Genomic DNA, 22,081 nt, shown 5'->3' with positions numbered 1-22,081 from the left:
ATCTTTTACTCTATATAACTATAGTTTACCATTGAATGTGAGTTGTTTTGGTGAATTATTAATATACCAACAAAATAACGTTAACACAAACAGGCTTCAGTTAGAACAGATGATCAACACATTTAACATTTCATCTGAGTATCGTATCCAATAATACACAAATGGCATTAGTGTAGAAAATAACTTAGTATTGGCTTTCTTTTTGGTGCCTGTCTGGTTACAGTTGAATAGTTTGACTTGGAATAGTTAGGAAACAGTTGTGAAATGTGTTGCTGAACCATTGGAAAACATTGCAATGCTGAATGTACCTCATGAAATCCAAGCCTGATGAAAGGCCAAGCCATCAGAGGCCCTTTGACATTTTCCACCCCCTAGCGTTTCTCTCTTTCAAATCAGACATGATGATAGAAGAGCTAGTCATTGGTAACTGCATACAGAATAGCAAAATCAAGCAAACAACAACATTTGCTTTAAAAAAAAAATTAGGCTGAGGGGTGCCTCCAACCTCCTGTGGTATGCGTGTAATTGTCCTTAGAACCTTTTTTTGGTTCTATTGTTCTTATTTAAAATTTGTGTAGTTCAGTCCTTGAGCTGTCTATTGATATTATGTCATGTTTTATGTTCTGTGTGGACCCCAGGAAGAGTAGCTGCTGCTTCGGAAACAGCTAATGGGGATCCTAATAAACTACCCTAATACCTGGATTTTGTCTGAAAGTGGGCGTTTGCGAAATAAGTGGGAGGGTCATCATAAGTGGGTGTATGAAAACCTAACACCTAATTGGGTAGATTGGTTGCCACTCAAGACCAATTTTGCATTGCTGCTTCCTTGTAGCTTTTTCGCTAAGTCTAACTTTAACCTCGTTCTCTTAACCTGTCACGTAAATTCTCCTAACATGCAACGTTAGTTCTCCTAACCTGCCACGCAGTAATTCTCCTTACATGCAACATTAGTTCTCCTAATCTGCCACACAGTAATTCTCCTAACCTGCCACACAGTAATTCTCCTAACCTGCCACACAGTAATTCTCCTAACCTGCTACGTTAATTCACATACTTGGAGATAGAGGAGAGATCCTATTGGCCTGAGAACTCTGAATTTAATTCATATTAAATTAAATTCAGCTGCTATATCTATTGCTTCATTAAACGTTAGTGGGCGTGGCTTTTTGCCAGGGCGATGGGGGTGGGTAGCCAAGCCACCCTTTTCAAGCCCAATGGCATATAGCCCAATGGCATATAGCCCAATGGCATATAGCCTACTGTAAATGCCAAGGTCTTGTTATACTTTTACTACACTATATCAAGAAGTGGATTTGCATCATACCAATATCTTTACCTTTTTAGTGTTTATTAATCTATTAATGCTGTTTGCCCTCATTGTCATCCGACAGGTGGCGTCACACCTAGGCATCGCTCGTCCCTCAACCGACAGTGCAGGCGGATTGGTCGCTCTGACGTAAGGCATCGATTTGCCCTATAACATTTCCTTTCATGTCTGCACACAGGCTACTCAAAGTAAAAGGGAATCTGCTTGATTGAAGCTTTGCAACAGAGCACAGACCAGGTCACCATAACCTGCAATGGGTAAAGAGGCTCTAGTCTAGTAGTCACTTGATTGTGGAGATCATTCAGACCTGGGTACTATTGGTCCTTTTGCCCAATTTGTAATACCAGCATTCCCACTGAACAAAAGAATGCAAGGATGATATGTCTTGTTATTGTACTGAGAATGGCAACCAAAATATAAACGCAACATGTAAAGTGTTGGTCTCATGTTTCATGAGCTGAAATAAAAGATCCCAGGAATGTTCCATTCACACAAAAAGCTTATTTCTCTCAAATGACCATTATTCCTCCTCCACCAAACTTTACAGTTGGCACTTGGGCAGGTAGCGTTTTCCTGGTATCCACCAAACCCAGATTCGTCCATCGGACTGGTGAAGCGTGATTCATCACTCCAGAGAATGCGTTTCCACTGCTCCAGAGTCCAATGGCGCGCAAGCTTTACACCACTCCAGACGTTGCTTCCAGAGGCAGTTTGGATCACGGTAGTGAGTGTTGCAGCCGAGGACAGACGATTTGTACGTGCTACACGCTTCAGCACTCGGCGTCCCTGTTCTGTGAGCTTGTGTGGCCAACCACTTCGCGGCTGAGCCGTTGTTGCTTCTAGACGTTTCTACTTACCAATAACAGCACTTACAGTTGACCGGGGCAGTTCTAGCAGGGCAGACATTTTACGAACTGACTTGTTGGAAAGGTGGCATCCATTGACAGTGCCACGTTGAGTCACTGAGCTCTTCAGTAAGGCCGTTCTACTGTCAATGTTTGTCTATGGAGAATGCATGGCTGTGTGCTCGATTTTATACACCTATCAGCAACCGGTGTGGCTGAAATGGCCAAATCCACTCATTTGAAGGGGTGTCCACATATTTTTGTATATAAAGTGTATATTGGAAGGAGCTTAGTATATTAATTATGGTAGATAAATACATGCAGGCACTATTCGTTTTTATTGACTTGGAAATGTCATCACACACTAGCATAGTTTGACAGTCAATAAAAATGGATTGGCTCATGCAATGGTACTACAAACCATCTTCCTGTTACTACATGTAGGCCTATGTCTCAATTAAATTGGCCCTCTCTTTAACGAGTCTGAATACCAATGACACAACATCAAGTCTCAACATGACGTTTCTGCTCTAAAGCGCAGCAAGAGTTACAGTAAAACCACAGGCCTCAGCGCAGCAGTCAATGGCTTCCTGTCTCTCACTGCCTTGAAAGTCAATAACAATTATTCTCTTGCTTAAAGTCAATGACAGAGAACACTGATAGGAAAACATTGCTGTCAAGCTCCTTTTCATTCTCTGTTCAGCCTGCAGTCAGGTTATATAAGACATTTCCTGATACAACATCACTCGTTCACATTCTGCCTCACTATACCTTCATAAACAATCAGTAAGTGCATTGGCTTTTACATTCATGCTTTTTAGTGTTGATTGGCATCCAGCCATAGTGATTTATTCATAATTAGTGCTCCTCGACACAGAGTTCATTGGTGGTTGGCTGATTGCACTTTCTCCGGCATTAAGCAGCTAATTAATTTGGCTGCAACCCTATTAGGAGAGCAGTGAGGCCCGTTGGACTCAGATTAGCAGAGTTTGTAAAAAGTACTCGGGATATTATTGATGCTTTTTTAAATACTTTACAGGGTCTTTTATTTAAAAAATACTGTGATAAAAATAAAGTTTTGCAAGGATGCAAAGAGCCAGAAAAAATGCCCTCTTGTTGTATTTTTGGAAAATTACTGAATTGTTTTGAAGATGACCCCCTGATTACTTCACAGGATAAAATTGCAGTTTCCACATAATGCTGAAAACATATAAAAGAAAATGTAGTTTCCACGTATGTAGAAACTTGAATTGTGCTGAATATAAGTAAGTAAGACTAGCTGTCGCCATTGGCGTCGGCTAATGGGGATCCTAATAAATCAAATCAAATCAAATGTAAACTTAAATTGCTCTTCCACATGTGTAGGAACATTGGTGCAATAACAATCTCTTGTGGACAGACGCACATAACAATCTGTCACTAGATTTGAGTTTTGGGTTGGCGAGATTCTAATTACACCTAGTAACACTGTTGTGTTGCATGTTGTATTGACATAGTAACCATGTTGAAAATTCTAACTACAGCTGGAGAACATTCCACCTTTGATGTGTAGGCCATCTTATGCAGTATCGCCAAGCAACAATTTTTCCAATTAATTAATAATGAATAAATTAATTAATACGGAAGTGCTGTCTGCATTTCCAATACTGCTAGATTACTGTTATGGTACATTTTTTTTTTCTTTTACCTTTATTTAACTTGGCAAGTCAGTTAAGAACAAATTCTTATTTTCAATGACAGCCTAGGAACAGTGGGTTAACTGCCTGTTCAGGGGCAGAACGACAGCTCGGGGATTTGAACATGAAACCTTTCAGTTACTAGTCCAAAGCTCTAACCACTAGGCTACCCTGCCGCCCCTGTATATACAGTACAAGGAGGAGGGGGATTCAGAATCCCTCCCTCCTCTTATCTCTTACTATTCTAGACACCACCGTCTCTCTCTTCCATGTTTTTCATCAGCGTCGACTCCAATTGAAAATGAAGTGAAATAATAATGGCAGCTTCTTATATTCTATCTAAGGCCCCTGTTCTGGGACTCAAATATTTAGTATTCAGTCCAGACATCCCGCTCAAGTCCCCTGTCTCAGAGAATCTGGGCTTTAGGCAGCCACATACGACATACACACACATGCATGCACACACACACGCTCTCTCTCTCATATGCACCCCCCAAAAACACACACACAACCCCCGCTCCCTGGCAGTGATGAATCATGGTAGTGAAGGGAGGGACTTCATTCTGTTGCACATGGCCCTGACTGAGTCCTACACCCATCACCCATGATCCTTCAGTGCCATCCGGGCAGGGTGTCCCCAGGTTGTCTCTACTTATGGGGGCAGGGTGTCCCTAGATTGTCTCTACTGATGGGGGCAGTGTGTCCCTAGGTTGTCTCTACTGATGGGGGCAGGGTGTCCCCAGGTTGTGTCTACTGATGGGGTCAGAGTGTCCCTAGGTTGTCTCTACTAATGGGGGAAGGGTGTCCCCAGGTGGTCACTATTGATCGGGAACACGTCTGAGTCACATGATCTTCACCGATGATGACATCACCATGGCTTTGGAGGGAGGAAGAAATCCCTATGTCCCCTATGACAAGTACCACCCATATGCTGCTTTAACATCCACCGTGACCTGAATTGAGTTCATGAACAAAAGTGGATAATTAGCCAAATTACAATCTGGAAAATGTATAGAATTTTTGATTGAAATAATATGTATATATTTTTTAAATTAGGATTAGCTCTGGGATTGAAAAACATGATCTCAATTTATGCGCTGGTTCACACTGTGTGTAGACTGAAAGTCGTCCTCTATACATAGCATGCAGCATCAAATAATCAAACATACTTCCTTTTAGTTAAAAAGTGTGCTGCTCGATGCACAACCACACTGCCACTTTCTTTGATTAGATTAGTGTGTGTGTGTGTGTGTGTGTGATAATGACTGACAGTAACAGGGTCAACAGAGTTATTTAGTCTGGGAAAGATAGACCACTGAGGAAGTGTCTGTGGGATTCCCTTGGAGTCTGGGGACGGTAGAGTGAAGTGCCTGTCTGGGTCTGCTCTGTATCAAACACTGGGACAAACGAGTCATTCGAGTTTGGGGACAGAATTGAATGCGACACAGACTATATGATGGATGACCACCCCTAGGTGGCATTAGCGTGCCCCGACCCGACTAAGAGCACTTTGTAATGGATCTGTCTTGATGGGAGAAAAAACAATCCATTAGTTATACTCTACTTTACTGTACGAATGGCCCAGTGGCCACAGCTTCTGGGAAGTGAATGATTTCCCCCCTTTTTTTAAATTCACCACTTCCCCACTCCGAGATGTCAGTGTGTGAACATTTGGTCCAGTCACTGAGATTGCAGTGATGTTGAGTGCAGTTTATACATGTGCCAAATTAGAGCACATGCAGTACCTCTCAATATTATTAGATCACCCATGTAAATTAGATCACTTTTCTTACAACAGTCCTATGAGTCCTATGAGCAAAATGGGTGTACTGTTGGATAAGCCTTTTCTAAGTGGGCGTCTTTTGCTAGGGGCAGGGATGGATGGGCCATAGGGCAATTCTGGCAAATGCCAGATGGCTGGTCCAAATTGGGTTTTTATTTGGCTAATAATGGGGGGCCTTGAGGGCTACGGGTTTGTCATATTTAGGTGGCCTTGACAAATGATTGAATGACTCATACCATATACCATGCTGTATCAATACTTGTTCTTTTATTCCGAAGATCTCCAGCACGCCTTACAGGGAAGAGACTTGAATACAAGAAAATCATATGGAGACTATAGGAAATGGTCAAAGGTTTTTCTCGATTGAGGCTGCCACTTCAGACATAACAGAACAGTACAATCTGCACTAGACTAAACTAAATAGGAGTTCAGAGATGCAGGAACATATGCTGTACAATATATACTATCACGGTGTGAAGGGACTCATTATGTAATCAGGGCAAAGTGCTATGAAATGTTCATATGCAATTACAGAAGACACGTCTCTTGATACAACACATCCAATGCATGTAATCATTAGTCCTTTGTGCTGTGTTACCTTGGTGTTCAGAACTCCATGGATACAGCTACATTCTGTAGAAATAGTTTAGCACCAGAATAATACATTCTGTTCAATGGGGGTACACTGTTTTAGTACATAATGGCTGCTGTGTGTGTGCGTGCATGTTTGTGTATGTGTTTGTGTGAGAATGGCTCAAGATGAGTATACATTATTTGTTGAGTGTTTATGAACACGAAGAAAACTATACACAGTCTTCATATCCCGAAAGAAAGAAATTTCCCACTACAATACATTTTAATAGAAAGTCTGCAACAATAGATAAGATCTTGCTACCATGGAAAGGAAAATACCTGTCTATTTGTGTAAAAATCACCCTGATTAACTCTTTAGTCATATCACAGTTTACCTATTTCATTATGGCCTTGCCTACACCTAGCGACATGTTTTTTTCAAATATATGAGCAAAAAATATGCAATTTTATTTGGAACGGTAAGTCAGACAAAATTAAACGGTCCTATTTATATAATCAATATGAATTCGGAAGGCAGAAATGATTAAATATTAAAGCATTAGACCTCTCACTAAAGGCTTCAGTCATACAAAAGTTATACTTAAATCCAAACGGGTTCTCTAGCAGGTTAGTAAGAATGTCTCATGATCAAGAATGGCCCTTTTCCCCTGTATTCAGATTACAACCTCTCACTTTCGGTTATTTGAAAATGAAATAATCTCAAAAATATCACTATTTTTAAAACAAGCCATCAAAAGATGGTTGCTATTTCAGTTTAATCCACCAGAAAAGACAGAACAAATATGTTTTTGTAAATTATCTTTGTAAATTATATTCATAAATAGGACTGGTGGAGTTATGTCTCACATGCAGTTAACCAAAATATTTGGAAGTGTCTGCTCAACACAAAATTACAACCAACTAATTGTAGCATTACCGCAAACATGGAAGAGGCAAGTGGAAGTTGGAGAAAGTAAGGAACTTGTCTGTCCCTGCATTAAAAACCCAAATTGCTTAAAGAAAATTGTGATAATATAGATTTTCGATGTACTGATTCAATGGCACATGGTTTATGAATTGGCACATAAAATGATGCCGGAACCTGGAGGTATGTTGGGTCATTGTCCTGTTGAAAAACAAATGATAGTCCCACTAAGCCCAAACCAGATGGGATGGCGTATTGCTGCAGAATGCTGTGGTAGCCATGCTGGTTGTGTGCCTTGAATTCTAAATAAATCACTGACAGTGTCACCAGCAAAGCACCCCCACACCTCCTCCATGCTTCACGGTAGGAACGACACATGCAGAGATCATCAGTTCACCTACTCTGTGTCTCACAAAGACATGACGGTTGGAACCAAAAATCTCAAATTGGGACTCGTAAGAACAAAGGACAGGTTTCCACCGGGCTCAGTGGTGGATTTAGGTATAGGCTACATGGGCAGCCACTGGGGGCAGCACGGGGGGAGCACGGGGAGAGCACGGGGGCAGCACAGGGAGCCCGGGGGCAGCACGGGGAGCCCACACAAAACATTTTGGACAGGTGACCATCGGTTTTCTATCACTCATTTGCATGTCACGTCAAGTGATATCATGTCACCGTGTGAGACTGTGGGTCAATTAACCTTGTCGGAGTGGGCACCCTGATTCTAGTTTGTGAGCTAGGCAGGCTACTGCCTGGGAAGGTCTCCTACTCAGAAGTACGAAATGGGGAGAGGGTGGGGTAGGTTGACTTTCAGGTCTCCCCACTGGAAGCCTGAGGTAGTGGGAGTGGGGGAAATCTATCAAATAGCGCAACTCTAACTTTGTACAGTACTAATGCAATTAGTAAAATCAGTCACACTACGAAATGCTACCAAATGAACCACAATTCATTCATAATACTGTGAATATATAGCTTCACAGATATATTGTTGCATTTTTTTCTGTTTTGTGTGAAATGGTTAAGAATAGTATAAAACCAGTCTGCACACCACCAAGGTGAATCGGTTTAGTCTTGACTCTTGGTTGACAGTGTTGTGGGACGGGTAATGTATTGAATCAACACATTTGGTTCTATTTGTCTTATTACTTATTTTTGGTATTTATGAGTCTTACTTCTGTATATATTTTTATATTTATATAATTTTACATGTTATGAATATTTATGTGTTATTCCAAATGTCTGAATAAAAATGACAGTTAGTGCAGAATGGTGATTATTTGGGGGGGCGAGGGTGGAGGGGGGCAGAAGGGGGGTTCGCCCAGGGAGCCATACAAGCTAAAACCACCACTGACCGGTCTAATGTCCTTTGCTCGTGTTTCTTGGCCCAAGCAAGTCTCGTCTTCTTATTGGTGTCCTTTAGTAGTGGTTTCTTTGCAGCAATTCGACCATGAAGGCCTGATTCATGCAGTGTCCTCTGAACAGTTGATGTTGAGATGAGTCTGTTACTTGAACTCTGTGAAACATTTATTTGGGCTGCAATTTGAGGCTGGTAACTCTAATGAACATATCCTCTGCAGCAGAGGTAACTCTGGGTCTTCCTTTCCTGTGCAGTTGTTAGGAGTGTGTGTGTGTATAGGAGGTGAAGTCAGGTGCAGGAGAGCAGAGTGTAGTGAACAGGCGCACTTTTTATTCCGGTCCAAAATGACAGCACAGTAACATAAAATGTGCCCAAACACGGAACATAGACAAAAAGTAATGCGCAATATCCACGTAACACAATCTTACACAAAGACATGATGGGGAACAGAGGAATAAATACATATGGATTGATTGGGGAATGAAAACCAGGTGTGCAGGGAACAAGACAAAACAAATGGATACATGAAAAATGGAGCGGCGATGGCGAGAGCCGAATGCCGCCCGAACAAGGAGAGGAGCCGACATGGAGGAAGTCTTGACAGGCGGTCCTCATGAGAGCCAGATTCATCATAGCACTTGATGGCTTTTGCGACTGCACTTTAAGAAACTTTCAAAGTTCTTGAAATGTTCCTCATTGACTGAAAGTAATGATGGGACTGTCACTTCTCTTTGCTTATTTGAGCTGTTCTTGCCATAATATGGACTTGGGTCTTTTACCAAATAGGGCTATCTTCTGTATACCACCCCTGTCATAACACAACTGATTGGCTCAAAAGCATTAAGAAGGAAAGAAATTCCACAAATGTAACTTTTAGCAAGGCACACCTGTTAATTGAAATGCATTCCAGGTGACTACCTCATGAAGTTGGTTGAGAGAATGCTAAGAGTGTACAAAGCTGTCAAATATATTTAGCTTTTAATATTTTTGGGGGTTACTACATGATTCCATACGTGTTATTTCATAGTTTGTATGTCTTCACTATTATTCTACAATGTAGAAAATAGTAAAAATAAAGAAAAGCCCTTGAATGAGTAGGTGTATCCAAACTTTAGACTCGTACTATATATATATATATATATATATATATATATATATATATATATATATAACTAGTATGTTAGATGATGTCTGGTTGCCAATAGTAACCAAAATTCAGCCAGGAACACTATTCACTTAGCCCAGTGAATAGACTAGATGGAGAGGGGGAGCTCTCCGGACTGTGCTCTGTATGAAAAGGCCTTGGGACAAACAGTGGTGGTCAGTGCTGTTTGAGATTAGGGACAACCTTTTCTTTTATGTGCATTGCCTTATTTATATTACAGCATATTGGATGACTGTCATTCATATTCCATTCACCCAGCTCGATGTGACTTCGATAGGTTTAGGCTCCTACGTGATACTTGAATTTGTCCTATACCCATCATGAGGTTGCTACAACTTAACCTACAAATAAAAGTTTACAACGTAGGTGCACAGGTCGAGAGATGATGACACATTCGATACCGCCTTGCACACTCTTGCCTGCATCTAGCTGATCTGGTGTGAAATCATTATTACAATCCAACTTAATTAAACAATAGTTTCTACTGGACCGATTCAGGTAGGTCCCTCCATGTTTCGTTCAGTTTGCTTTCATTTATTGACAAACGTTTTGCAAAAGAATTGGTGAAATTATGACACGCCTGATCATCCGCAAACACAGTTCACTTTCATAGCAGCCACATACAGCATCATCACTTTGCTCATTGTATAATTCCTTCTCACATCTATGCACTATCACCTTTTTAACTTTGCTTGTGGACTTCAGTGCACAACACAACAGCTGTCTGTGACCAGGTGCAAAAATCTATCCAAACCAAACCATCATACCATAACCACTAACTGCTACACTGCCTACATCGTTGTCACCAAAATAACTTTTATATTGTAGACAACAAAATAGAACTAACATGTTACCAATCCTGGAGGCTCCGGACCGGAGGGCGCCCCTGGAGGCTCCGGACCGGAGGGCGCCCCTGGAGGCTCCGGACCGGAGGGCGCCGCTGGAGACTTAGCTCTAGGAGCAGGCACAGGACTCACCAGGCTGGGGAGACACACAGGAGACTTAGCTCTAGGAGCAGGCACAGGACTCACCAGGCTGGGGAGACACACAGGAGACTTAGCTCTAGGAGCAGGCACAGGACTCACCAGGCTGGGGAGACACACAGGAGACTTAGCTCCAGGAGCAGGCACAGGACTCACCAGGCTGGGGAGACACACAGGAGACTTAGCTCCAGGAGCAGGCACAGGACTCACCAGGCTGGGGAGACATACCGGAGGCCTCTTCCTTGGCCGAGGCACCGGATACACTGGGCCTTGGAAGCACACTGGCGGTCTCGAGCTCAGAGCTGGCACCACCCTTTCTGGCTGGATGCCCACTTCCACCCGGCAAATGCGGGACGCTGGCACCAAGCACACCGGCCTGTGAATGCCCGGCCGAGACACAGTGCGCGTTACCCCATAGCCCGGGGCCTGACCAGTCACCTGCTCGCCACGGTAAGCACGGGGAGTGGGCTCAGGTCTCCAACCTGACTCCGCCACACTCCCAATGTGCCTCCCCCCCAAAAAAATGTGGGGGCTGCCTCTCGGGCTTCCTTGCCAGCCGTGTTCCCTCATAACGCTGGTTCCCTTTTCCTGCTGCTTCCGCTCTCCTGGCTGCCTCCACCTGTTCCCATGGGAGGCGATCCCTTTCAGCCAGGATCTCCTCCCATGTGTAGGATCCCTTGCCGTCCAGGATGTCCTCCCATGTCCAGTCCTCTCTTCCACGCTGCTTGGTCCTTTGGTGGTGGGTAGTTCTGTAACGATCGTCTGTTGAAGAAGGTGAGGACCAAAGCACAGCGTGATAAACGGTATCCTCTCTAGCTCTGTAACGATAGTCTGTTGAAGAAGGTGTGGACCAAAGCGCAGCGTGGTAAACGGTATCCTCTCTAGCTCTGTAACGATTGTCTGTTGAAGAAGGACCAAAGCGCAGCGTGGTAAACGGTATCCTCTCTAGCTCTGTAACGATCGTCTGTTGAAGAAGGACCAAAGCGCAGCGTGGTAAACGGTATCCTCTCTAGCTCTGTAACGATCGTCTGTTGAAGAAGGACCAGCGTGGTAGGTGTTCATACTTTTATTTCAACTGAACACTAAATAACAAAGAGAATGAACGAACACCGAAACAGTCCTGTCAGGTGCAGAAACACAAAACAGAAAATAACTACCCACCAAAAACGCTGTGGGGAAAATCTACCTAAGTATGGTTCCCAATCAGTAACAACGATAGACAGCTGTCCCTGATTGAGGACCATACCCGGCCAAAACAAAGAAATACAAAAACATAGAAAAAAGAACATAGAATGCCCACCCAAATCACACCCTGACCAAACCAACATAGAGACATAACAAGCTCTAAGGTCAGGGCGGGACAATACACATGGTTAGCAGATGTTAATGCGAGTGTAGCGAAATGCTTGCGCTTCTAGGTCCGACCATGCAGTAATATCTAACAAGTAATTGAACCTAACAATTTCACAATGACTACCTTACACTTGTGTGTATAAAGGAATGAATGAGAATATGTACATACAAATATATGAATGAGTGATGGCCGAACGGCATAGGCAAAATGCAGTGGATGGTATAGAGTACAGTGTATATATACATGTGAGATGAGTAATGTAGGGTATGTAAACATTATATAAAGTGGCATCGTTTAAAGTGGCTAGTGATACATTTATTACATCATTTTTTTTCATTATTAAAGTGGCTAGAGATGAGTCAGTATGTTGGCAGCAGCCACTCAATGTTAGTGTTGTTTAACAGTCTGATGGCCTTGAGAAAGAAGCTGTTTTTCAGTCTCTCGGTCCCCGCTACTTATGCACTGCAGTGCTAGCTAGCTGTAGTTTATGCTTTCAGTGCTAGATTCATTCTCTTATTCTTTGATTGGATGGATAACATGTCAGTTCATACTGCAAGAGCACTGATAGGTTGGAGGACATCCTCCGGAAGTTGTAATAAGTACTGTGTAAGTTAATCGAAGGTGGTGAGAACCATGAGCCTCCTAGGTTTTGTATCGAAGTCAAGGTACCCAGAGGAGGACGGAAGCTAGCTGTCCTCCGGCTACACCATGGGGCTACCCTACAGAGTGCTGTTGAGGCTACTGTAGACCTCCATTGCAAAACAGTGTGTTTTAATCAGTTACTTGGTGACATGTTTTATCAAAAAAAATATGCATTCATTATTTTTATGAAATTCACTGAGTAGGATGGTCCTTCCCTCCCCTCCTCTGAGGAGCCTCCTCTGGTGGCACATGTTGGAGTGAGAGACCAAAACAAATGAACATAAATGTAGGCATTGTTACAATAACACAATGACCCTCGACTATGCACAGATCAATTGATACACCACACTCAAGAAATTTGATATAATTTTTATTAGGTAATAAATTGTAACTGTTTTACTTCAAATCCAAATTTGTCATGTACCAAATGTCTTTTTGAAGGGACACTGATAGCGAGCACTTGCAATGAATGGGCATGACACCTGTGTGCATAAAAATGAATCACTATTTACCGTCCTCATCATCAACGCCCTTGACCCCTCTCTTCTTCTTTGTCTTCTTCTTCTCCCGTCCTTTTTCTCCTCCCTATTATATTTTTTTCCCATCATGCTGAACAAAATTATCTTCAAGGTCTTATTACGCTGCCAACCTTTTTGATTTGATTACTGTATTTAAAAAAAAGTGCATTTGGTGCGCTTTGGCGTATTACGTAAGGTAATCCTATACATAAATTGCAGTTCAACCAGCCTCCAGAGGATGGCGAAAATACAGTTGGGCGGACCGACGAATACGGGGCTGGAAGAAATCAGTCTGGAGTCTGCCAATAACAGTTCGAGTTGCGCTCAGCTTCAACGCTACATTCTGGAGGCAGTACAGAACGAAGTCCCCATTCCGAGTAATCTCTCATAAATACAGAGAAGAAGAGAAGCTGTATGCCTATAATATAATAGGCTGCGTCGTCGATTAATTAGGTTACATGGACTCAAGAGAAAGCTAATTATTTTTGCGAATGAATATAATTGCATAGCCTAATTAACGGCTTGGAAACTCAGTCGGCTCTTCACTACAAATCTGACCTAGGCTACCTGTGTAGAGGGGTTTGATTTTACTCATATCCTGGAATTGGTATCATCAATAGTTTTATCGTGTGCTTTTCATTCGGGTTTATATTTGTTTGTAGCAAACGGCTCCCGAGTGCGACTGGAATACGCGTCTGCACCGGGGATTGAATTGATACATCATAACCGACCGGAATTCAGATTGTGAATAAACAAGACATTGTCCAGGGTAACGTAACCTCACTCTACAACCCAATCCATTTGGGCAAATTGAACGTGTATTTCGGTAGCAGAGAGCGATACTAAACCAGCATAATGCCTCTTGCACATCTTGCGGAGCCCTGGCCCCAAATGGAACTAGTTACACTGGACTCAGAGGTAAGGGCGCCGGTGAAATTGCTCTTATTGTCATTCCGCATGCCAAATATAGGCTATTTGTAGGCCACACTTTTCCCTTCTGTTAATTGGTGTGCTTGGAAAGACACTTGACAATAAATACCAGGATTCAATTGGTTTTTATTGACATAATGGAACAATGTTGACTTGGGCCATGTTCAGTACGAAAACGTTCTCAGGCGTTGGAAATGGAAATGCCACATGGAGCTGACGTGATTCCATATTCTGCATGTCAGATAGCATATTTCTATGTAGAACAAAAATGCATATCTGAACGTTCCAAAACGTTGTCCTGCTGAAGGCGCCCCAGTTGTTATTCTACATGTTTGTAAAGTTAAGGAGTGCACTTGCTTGTTTTTTTACAGTAGGTTGATGCAATGTACCCATGTGTGTGACAACATTTAGCCGAAATCAAATCTGCAGGGGTATAATTTTGTGATTGATTCCATGGAGCAGTGCCCTGTGAACTCTAAAACGCGTTCAAAATACTTATTTAAATCTTCCTCTGCCATTTAGTTGAATTTGTTATCAAGTGAGTAGGCTACTCTCCCCCTCCACTCTTATCCTGTTTTATTCAGTTGTTGCCATGGCTTGACATTTTCCTTTTGCAGTATAGTAGTCTAGTCTAATAGCTAATGTTCAGAGGACATTAGTTGAACTCCGCTTCTGCAGTTTTGAATGTCCTCAGCACCTCTTGACAGATGGCCGCTTGCCAGGAAGTTCGCGCTGGAGTTTTTACTATGGTCATGACCTTGCAACTTTTGTTAAAGGCAAATTGGAGGCAAGAGTGACATACTGTCTCAGTCACAACGCAACGTAAACCAGTGTTCTGTCACGCAGCAGCATTACATGTAAACTTAGAGAGCCCATTCGCCATACTATGTTCTCATACTTATCTCTTTGTGTTGTGATTTGGTTCAAATGGAGGAGTGTAGCTATACTACACCTGTTGGGAATGAGGTCTTCCCCAATCCCCACCAGATTGGATGGGCAGGTAAAATTATGCCTGTCTTGCCTCGTTTCGTGTAATGTAGAGAGATGACAAATGCCTTTAGAATTTGGCACACTGAGATCTTTCCCATTGAGCTTGAGGCTGTAAGTCACAGCACAGCTCTCGTTGGCACCCGGCTCCACTCCAGTCTTAGACCGACAGACGAGACCGAGGCCGATTGATTGAGCTGTAAACTGAGAGCCCTGAGACAGACGGATGTTAAGGCTGGGGTTGGATACCAGAGAGAGCTGTGGATTGATTGATTGATTGAAGGGTTGTGGTTTTGGGTTACTATCGGTTTGGACAAGGTCAGATTCATTAACAGCTTTATGGAAATGTCAAGGTACTGACTGTCAAAGTACGAACTAGGTTCAGATTCTACCATTGGTCCATTGCTATACTTGAGCTGATGATGTCAGCTACTGTCGACAGCTGCCTACAGTTCTAAATTGTAGGATGTCAAATATCCAAGCGTATTGTATGAACGTCTGATCTGAATATAAATGTTAGAATCAACACACTCTTAACACATCCACTCGGTGAGAGGAGCTACTCTCTCCTATCAGATGACAGCTGATGAGCTGTTTGTTTCCTGTCAGTGACTCTGTGTTTTGAAACTAGAGACTGTGCGAAGGCTACAGATCCGGCCCAGGGTTTAGTCACATACCACTACAAAGTTATCCCTCCATTCTTCCCTGTCTCTATGCCTCCCTGTCATCACGTCACCAGTCGTTCCGTTCCCTTCCCTATACTATTCTCGTTCCATGTGCTGCCACTGGATCGCACCTGGCACACCACCAGGCTTCTTCCGGTCCCAGTTTGCTCCCTTCCTCTCCACTTTGGCCCCATCCGTTTTGACGTTCGCAAATCTGTAATGTGGAGTCTCCTGCTGTTTATAGACCAACCTATCCAGAACCTTCAGATCTGCAAAACATCGAAGGGTTATGGGAAAGCAAACATCAAAGGGTTATGGCAAAGCGGGAGGGGGAGGTGCGAATTGGGATTGGCTATCCGTCTGAGACTCCCCTGATCCCCAAAGTGATCCGGAGATTCCCCCGACAGATGCCTCGACATAGAGCAATGACCTAGTCATAGACACTCCTTTGATCACTGATGAAGTCACTGTTATTGTTCCCCTGTACATGTGAGGCACATGATTTTTGTTTCCTGCTCATATTGCTTGAGATATTCCCTAACTGCTCTTCTCCTTCCTTCTCATATTAGCATGAACCTCTTCTTCTGGTGAACATGTAATGTTTTGATATAAATGTTACATTTTTAATTTTGGAGGACTTGTGACTGAAGGACGTGTTTGCGACTGATGCGATCAGGTGTCTTCCTCTACTACACACGAGTCCTCTGTTCCCAGCGGAGCTTTTTCTACCCAGGTGCAGCAGAAGGACCTGAACATGACAATATATTCATCAAGTTCGCTGCAAAATAATTATTCGTTGTGAAAACCAATGCGTTTTGGCGCATGCTTTTATCAGGTATTTTCTGATGGAGAGTAGAACGGAGCAGAACAAAACACAACAAGCCTCTGCAAGGGATGACTGTCAGCACTTCTGGAGATCGCCCTGTTATTACGCAAGAGGCCAGGGGTTGAGTTAATAACTGTGAGACAATGGTCCACATTCCTCTGAGCCATGCGTGGCCTGCCAGCACAGGGTACACTTTCTGAGCCACACAGGGAGGGCGAGAGAGAGAGAGTGGGTGTTTTCCAGACCAACTATGTTGCAGACGCGCTTGCACACAGCAGCTAATGGCTCAAATCACATTATATTTGTCACATGCTTCGTGGACTAACAGTGAAATGCTTCCTTACGGGCCCTTCCCAACAATGCAGAGAGAGAAAATATAGAAATAATTAAGTAAAACGCGAAATAATACAAATAGATAGATACACAATGAGTATAACTTGTCTATATACAGGAGGTACCAGTATCAAGTGTATGTGCTGTGGTAGGAGATGATTGAGGTAGACATGTACATATTACTAGGAATAAAGTGACAGATAGTTAACAGTAGCAGCAGCGTATGTGATGAGTCAAAGTTAGTTTAGTTTGGTGCATCGCTTCTGCTTGCCGTGTGATAGCAGAGAGAACAGTATGACTTGGGTGGCTATTTTTAGGGGACTTCTTCTGACACCGCCTGGTATACAGGTCCTGGGTGGCAGGGAGCTCGGCTCCAGTGATGTACTGGGCCGTACGCACTACCCTATGTAGTGCCTTGCGGTCAAATGCCAAGCAGTTGCCATACCAAGGTGCTGATTGCAGCTAGTCAAAATGCTCTCAATGATGCAGCTGTAGATCCTCAACGTTCTGAGCGCCCATACCCAATATTTTCAGCCTCCGGTGGGGGAAGAGAACTTGAAGCTCTCGATCCGCTCCACTACAGCCCTGTCGATGTGGATGGGGCAAACTTAATGATGGTGTTGTAGTGCACGGCCCTCCATTTCTTTGTAGTCCACAATCCGCTCCTTTGTCTTGCTGACTTTGAAGGAGATGTTGTCCTTGCACCACACTGCCAGGTCACTTACCGCCTCGTCAGTGATCAGACCTACTACCGTTGTGTCGTCGGCAAACTTAACGATGGTGTTGTAGTCGTGCGCGGCCAAGGCTGTGTGCTCTACTGGATCTATGGCCATTATGTAAGCAGATTGGGTGTGTTCCAGACCTAGTATAATGTAGTGGTGCTGCACGCTGGCGTTGTGAGATCTGGAAGGTGACTGCAATGTAGCCATCTTGGAACACATCTAGAGAAGGGCCTTTTGCCTTACCTTCAGCTGATCTGGGTGTGACCTGTGGAACAAACACTACCTGGGAGAGATGACTTACTGGCTGCCATAGGGGCATGTGATAACACAACCTGAAGCTAGTTTCACACTGGCAGATATGAGGTCGCTTTCCTTGTTTCGTCATAGCTGCAGGTAGGGGCGGCAGGTAGCCTAGTGGTTAGAGCGTTGGACTAGTAACCGAAAGGTTGCTAGATTGAATCCCCAAGCTGACACAATGGTGAAAATGTGTTGTTCTGCCCCTGAACAAGACCGTTAACCCACTGTTCCTAGGCAGTCATTGCAAATAAGAATTTGTTCTTAACTGACTTGCCTAGTTAAATAAAAAAATAGCTACATTACCGTTCAAAAGTTTGTGGTCACTTAGAAATGTCCTTGTTCTTGAAAGAAAAGCAAACAATAACGCCTAGAAGGCCAGCATCCCGGAGTCGCCACTTAACTGTTGACGTTGAGACTGGTGTTTTGCGGGTACTATTTAATGAAGCTGCCAATTGAGGACTTGCTGCGTCTGTTTCTCAAACTAGACACACTAATGTACTTGTCCTCTTGCTCAGTTGTGCAACGGGGCCTCCCGCTCTTTCTATTATGGTTAGAGCCAGCTTGTGCTGTTCTGTGAAGGGAGTAGTACACAGCGTTGTACCAGGTCTTCAGTTTCTTGGCAATTTCTTGCATGGAATAACCTTCATTTCTCAGAACAAGAATAGACTGACGAGTTTCAGAAGAATGGTCTTTGTTTCTGGCCAATTTTAGCCTGTAATCGAACCCACAAATGCTTTTGATCCAGATACTCAAGTAGTCTAAAGAAGGCCAGTTTTATTGCTTCTTTAAATCAGAACAACAGTGTTCAGCTGTGCTAACATAATTGCAAAATAGTTTTCTAATGATTAACTAGCCTTTTTTTAAATGATAAACTTGGATTAGCTAACACAACGTGCCATTAGAACACAGGTGTGATGGTTGCTGATAATGGGCCTCTATACTCCTATGTAGATATTCCGTAAATCGTCCGTTTCCAGCTACAATAGTCATTTACAATATCTATCTACACTGTTTCTGATCAATTTTACATCATTTTTATGGGCAAAAAATGTGCATCTCTTTCAAAAAACAAGGCCATTTCTAAGTGACCCCAAATGTTTGAACTGTGGTGTGTGCTACATTCTAGTTTTTTTCTAAGTAAAGCTTGGCTTATGAATTAAAGATGGTCAATGATGCAGCATTTTAGTTTGAAGTACAGTATTGCACTGTGAATGAAGCAATAGTTGTTGTTTTTTTGTGTGTGTGATGGAGCGATTACCAGTTGCTTGGTTTTCAGGGTGGTTCCGCTGCTATAATCATAGCTGTTACACTGAAGTTATATTTTAACCACACCATGAGTTCTTCAAGGCTGTTTACATTGCATGAATTATAGATGTATTTTGAGTAACATAATTGTGTCACATGGCTGGCTGCAAGCTATGTGCGTAGAGCGATGGCAAAATTTATAATTTGACCTGATTTGATGTTTCTGAATAATGAAAGTTCCAAAAATGCATTATGGGTAGTGCGTGACCCTAGGATAGCAGCATATTAATTCTAAGTGGTTTTAATGGGCTTTATTCATTCTGGTTGCTTTATACTGTTCAATCAAAAAGACTGTATCTGCAAAAACTGACAGTGTAGTCGTCCTATTTGTAGAACACCGCGTTAAAATGCTATTTTGTAGCCTCGAACTGGTTTCTATTTGCATATTTGTTCAATTCCAGCATTCATACATTTCTTCTTTGAGTCATTTACTCAATGATATAAAAAATCAAACATTAAAATACCTTACAGCAGTTCACCTGTTGTATTTGGCTCATGTGATAAATACAATTTGATTTCAATACCATTTAGTGAAGGTACAGTGAAAATCCACATCGGTGGATCAATCAATACCTGTAGCCACGTATAGTAAAATACCACTCAGCCCTACGTGTGTACAGAAATGTATATCAGGGATCATCAACTAGATTTTAAAAAAAATCATTATTGAGCGGATGGTCAGGGGGGTCGGTACATCATTACAGATACTTTGTAGACTGCAACTTCACCTCAAGAAGGACAAACCGATATAACGTTTGACTAAGACTTGCTTACGTTTGTATACGATCAGTTATGCATGGGAATACTTTGGAACACATGTCCAAAATAAAAATCACTTGGAATCTGATTCACTGGTGTCTTTATTTTTTATTATTACTTCTTATTTTTAACATGGGGAGGGGACATTCGTCCTGTGGGCTGCCATTTGGGGAGCCCTGATGTACATTTTGAATCTCTGAGTTTGAATGTGTAATTGTATGTGTGAGGTTGTAGTTCTAAAGTGTGTGTTTTTACTCTGGTTGAAATCTCAGGGGAGAGCGTGGTTAACTGTGCCACTTGGATCAGCCATGCAGGGCTAATTAGGCCAAAATGTGTGGAGCAGCATCTTCCACATTCCTGCTCCAACCTCTCCTGAAGACCCAGGGATTATGACTACAGTAGTGAGAACTTTATGGGAGGGGGGAGGGGATAAGGAAGGTAAAAAAAATAGAGGGGATGTCTACACAGAGGTTAGGGAAACACTCCGGAACCGGACGGACATTTGGTTTCCTCCTCAAGGAGCCTCTTTATTTTTTTTATTAAATGTATTTTGTTTGTGTGTAAACCCTCCTTTTTATGATTCATTGTTGGTTTGTGTTTCCTTGTTAGTTGTGAAACACTGACCTATCTTTTTGAGTTTATTAAAGAGGTAGTTCACCTCTGCAAGCCTGTTTTTATGTAATTTTTGAGGTGATTTAGGTGTAACGTGGAACATACTAAAAATGCCTTTACTACCCCCATGGATGTAAACCCTGATGTCATTGCCTGGAAAAGCATTGTGGGTGATGTCACTTGAACTATCCCTTTCAACGACTGCAGTCAGTGACCACTTTACCATCATTTGGTTTGTTATGCTAGTAAAGTCATACCGTATGGAGGAGAAAAAATTTAAAACACGACAGCTGTGATGGCAATGACAATTTTTATAAATGCTGACAGAATTGTGTTGGTTTGATTTATGGTGTTGTGTCGGTTAAATTAAGTATGAAAGAAATGTCAGTGGAAACGCTTTTATGAGCAAATACTTATATATAATAACCACCATATCAAAGTAAATTTGACGCTCCTTTCTAATATATATCAAGGGTATTATTCTGGTGACGTGATCGATGCTTGTCTAACGTTTGACAAATAAAAATTCTCGCGCTTATCCATAATAATCTCATGTCGATTACACTATCCATTGACCGCACAGCCTACCCATAGTGTTGACTAGAGAGTAGGTGCCAAGACCAGAGTGGGCCTATGTGCTATTTAACACAGTGTTGACTAGAGAGTAGGTGCCAAGACCAGAGTGGGCCTATGTGCTATTTAACACAGTGTTGACTAGAGAGTAGGTGCCAAGACCAGAGTGGGCCTATGTGCTATTTAACACAGTGTTGACTAGAGAGCAGGTGCCAAGACCAGAGTGGGCCTATTTGCTATTTAACACATAGTGTTGACTAGAGAGCAGGTGCCAAGACCAGAGTGGGCCTATTTGCTATTTAACACATAGTGTTGACTAGAGAGCAGGTGCCAAGACCAGAGTGGGCCTATTTGCTATTTAACCCATAGTGTTGACTAGAGAGCAGGTGCCAAGACCAGAGTGGGCCTATTTGCTATTTAACACATAGTGTTGACTAGAGAGCAGGTGCCAAGTCCAGAGTGGGCCTATTTGCTATTTAACACAACAGTTTTTGTTACAAAAACTATTGGTAGAGTTTAACTGCGATGGAAACAACACTTAACTTTAGATTTTTATTCGGTACATGAAAACTTAAGCGAAAAAGTCTATTTTCTGTGCACTACGTCATCACACACTGATTTTTATCCACAGTAAGTCAGTTTTGTGGAAACTCATCACTGGTTGGAAAATTCTCATGAGAAATATGTCGCAAACTGGATGAAAACCCCAGCTAGACTTTTGATCTTCCTCTTGCACTCTCATAAAACCCTCAGGCTGGGTTTGAGAAGCTCATTGTGTTTCCAAGAGCTGATAGCCTAACAAGTTCTCTGTGGTGAGGGTGTGTCCTGAAAACATTCTCTGATTACGGTAATCCTGCTTTCCTTTTGCGCTCTTGATTTGTAGCAGAGGCCGCTGCAGTAATGTCTCACTCTTGGTCCTTTTGG

The 22,081-nt window shown here is 42.6% G+C and overlaps 1 protein-coding gene across 4 annotated transcripts in view; it reads left to right on the top strand.

Annotated features, from left to right (window-relative positions):
- LOC110498390 (ribosomal protein S6 kinase alpha-1) overlaps positions 1-22,081 on the top strand; it is a 96,141-nt gene that overhangs the window by 470 nt on the left and 73,590 nt on the right. The window contains exon 1 of one of the 4 annotated variants that reach the window (XM_036955149.1): positions 13,408-14,066. The exons of 2 other annotated variants lie outside the window; for them this stretch is intronic. In XM_036955149.1, the coding sequence (XP_036811044.1) occupies positions 14,004-14,066 (63 nt within the window). In that variant the 5' untranslated portion in view covers positions 13,408-14,003. Of the gene's footprint in view, positions 1-13,407; positions 14,067-22,081 lie in introns of those variants that run through there. One more of the 4 variants, XM_036955151.1, reaches the window with a different exon arrangement.

This window comes from Oncorhynchus mykiss, chromosome 19, assembly GCF_013265735.2.
Source record: "Oncorhynchus mykiss isolate Arlee chromosome 19, USDA_OmykA_1.1, whole genome shotgun sequence".
Classification (NCBI taxonomy): Eukaryota; Metazoa; Chordata; class Actinopteri; order Salmoniformes; family Salmonidae; genus Oncorhynchus; species Oncorhynchus mykiss.
This window is presented reverse-complemented; position numbering and strand designations above follow the sequence as displayed.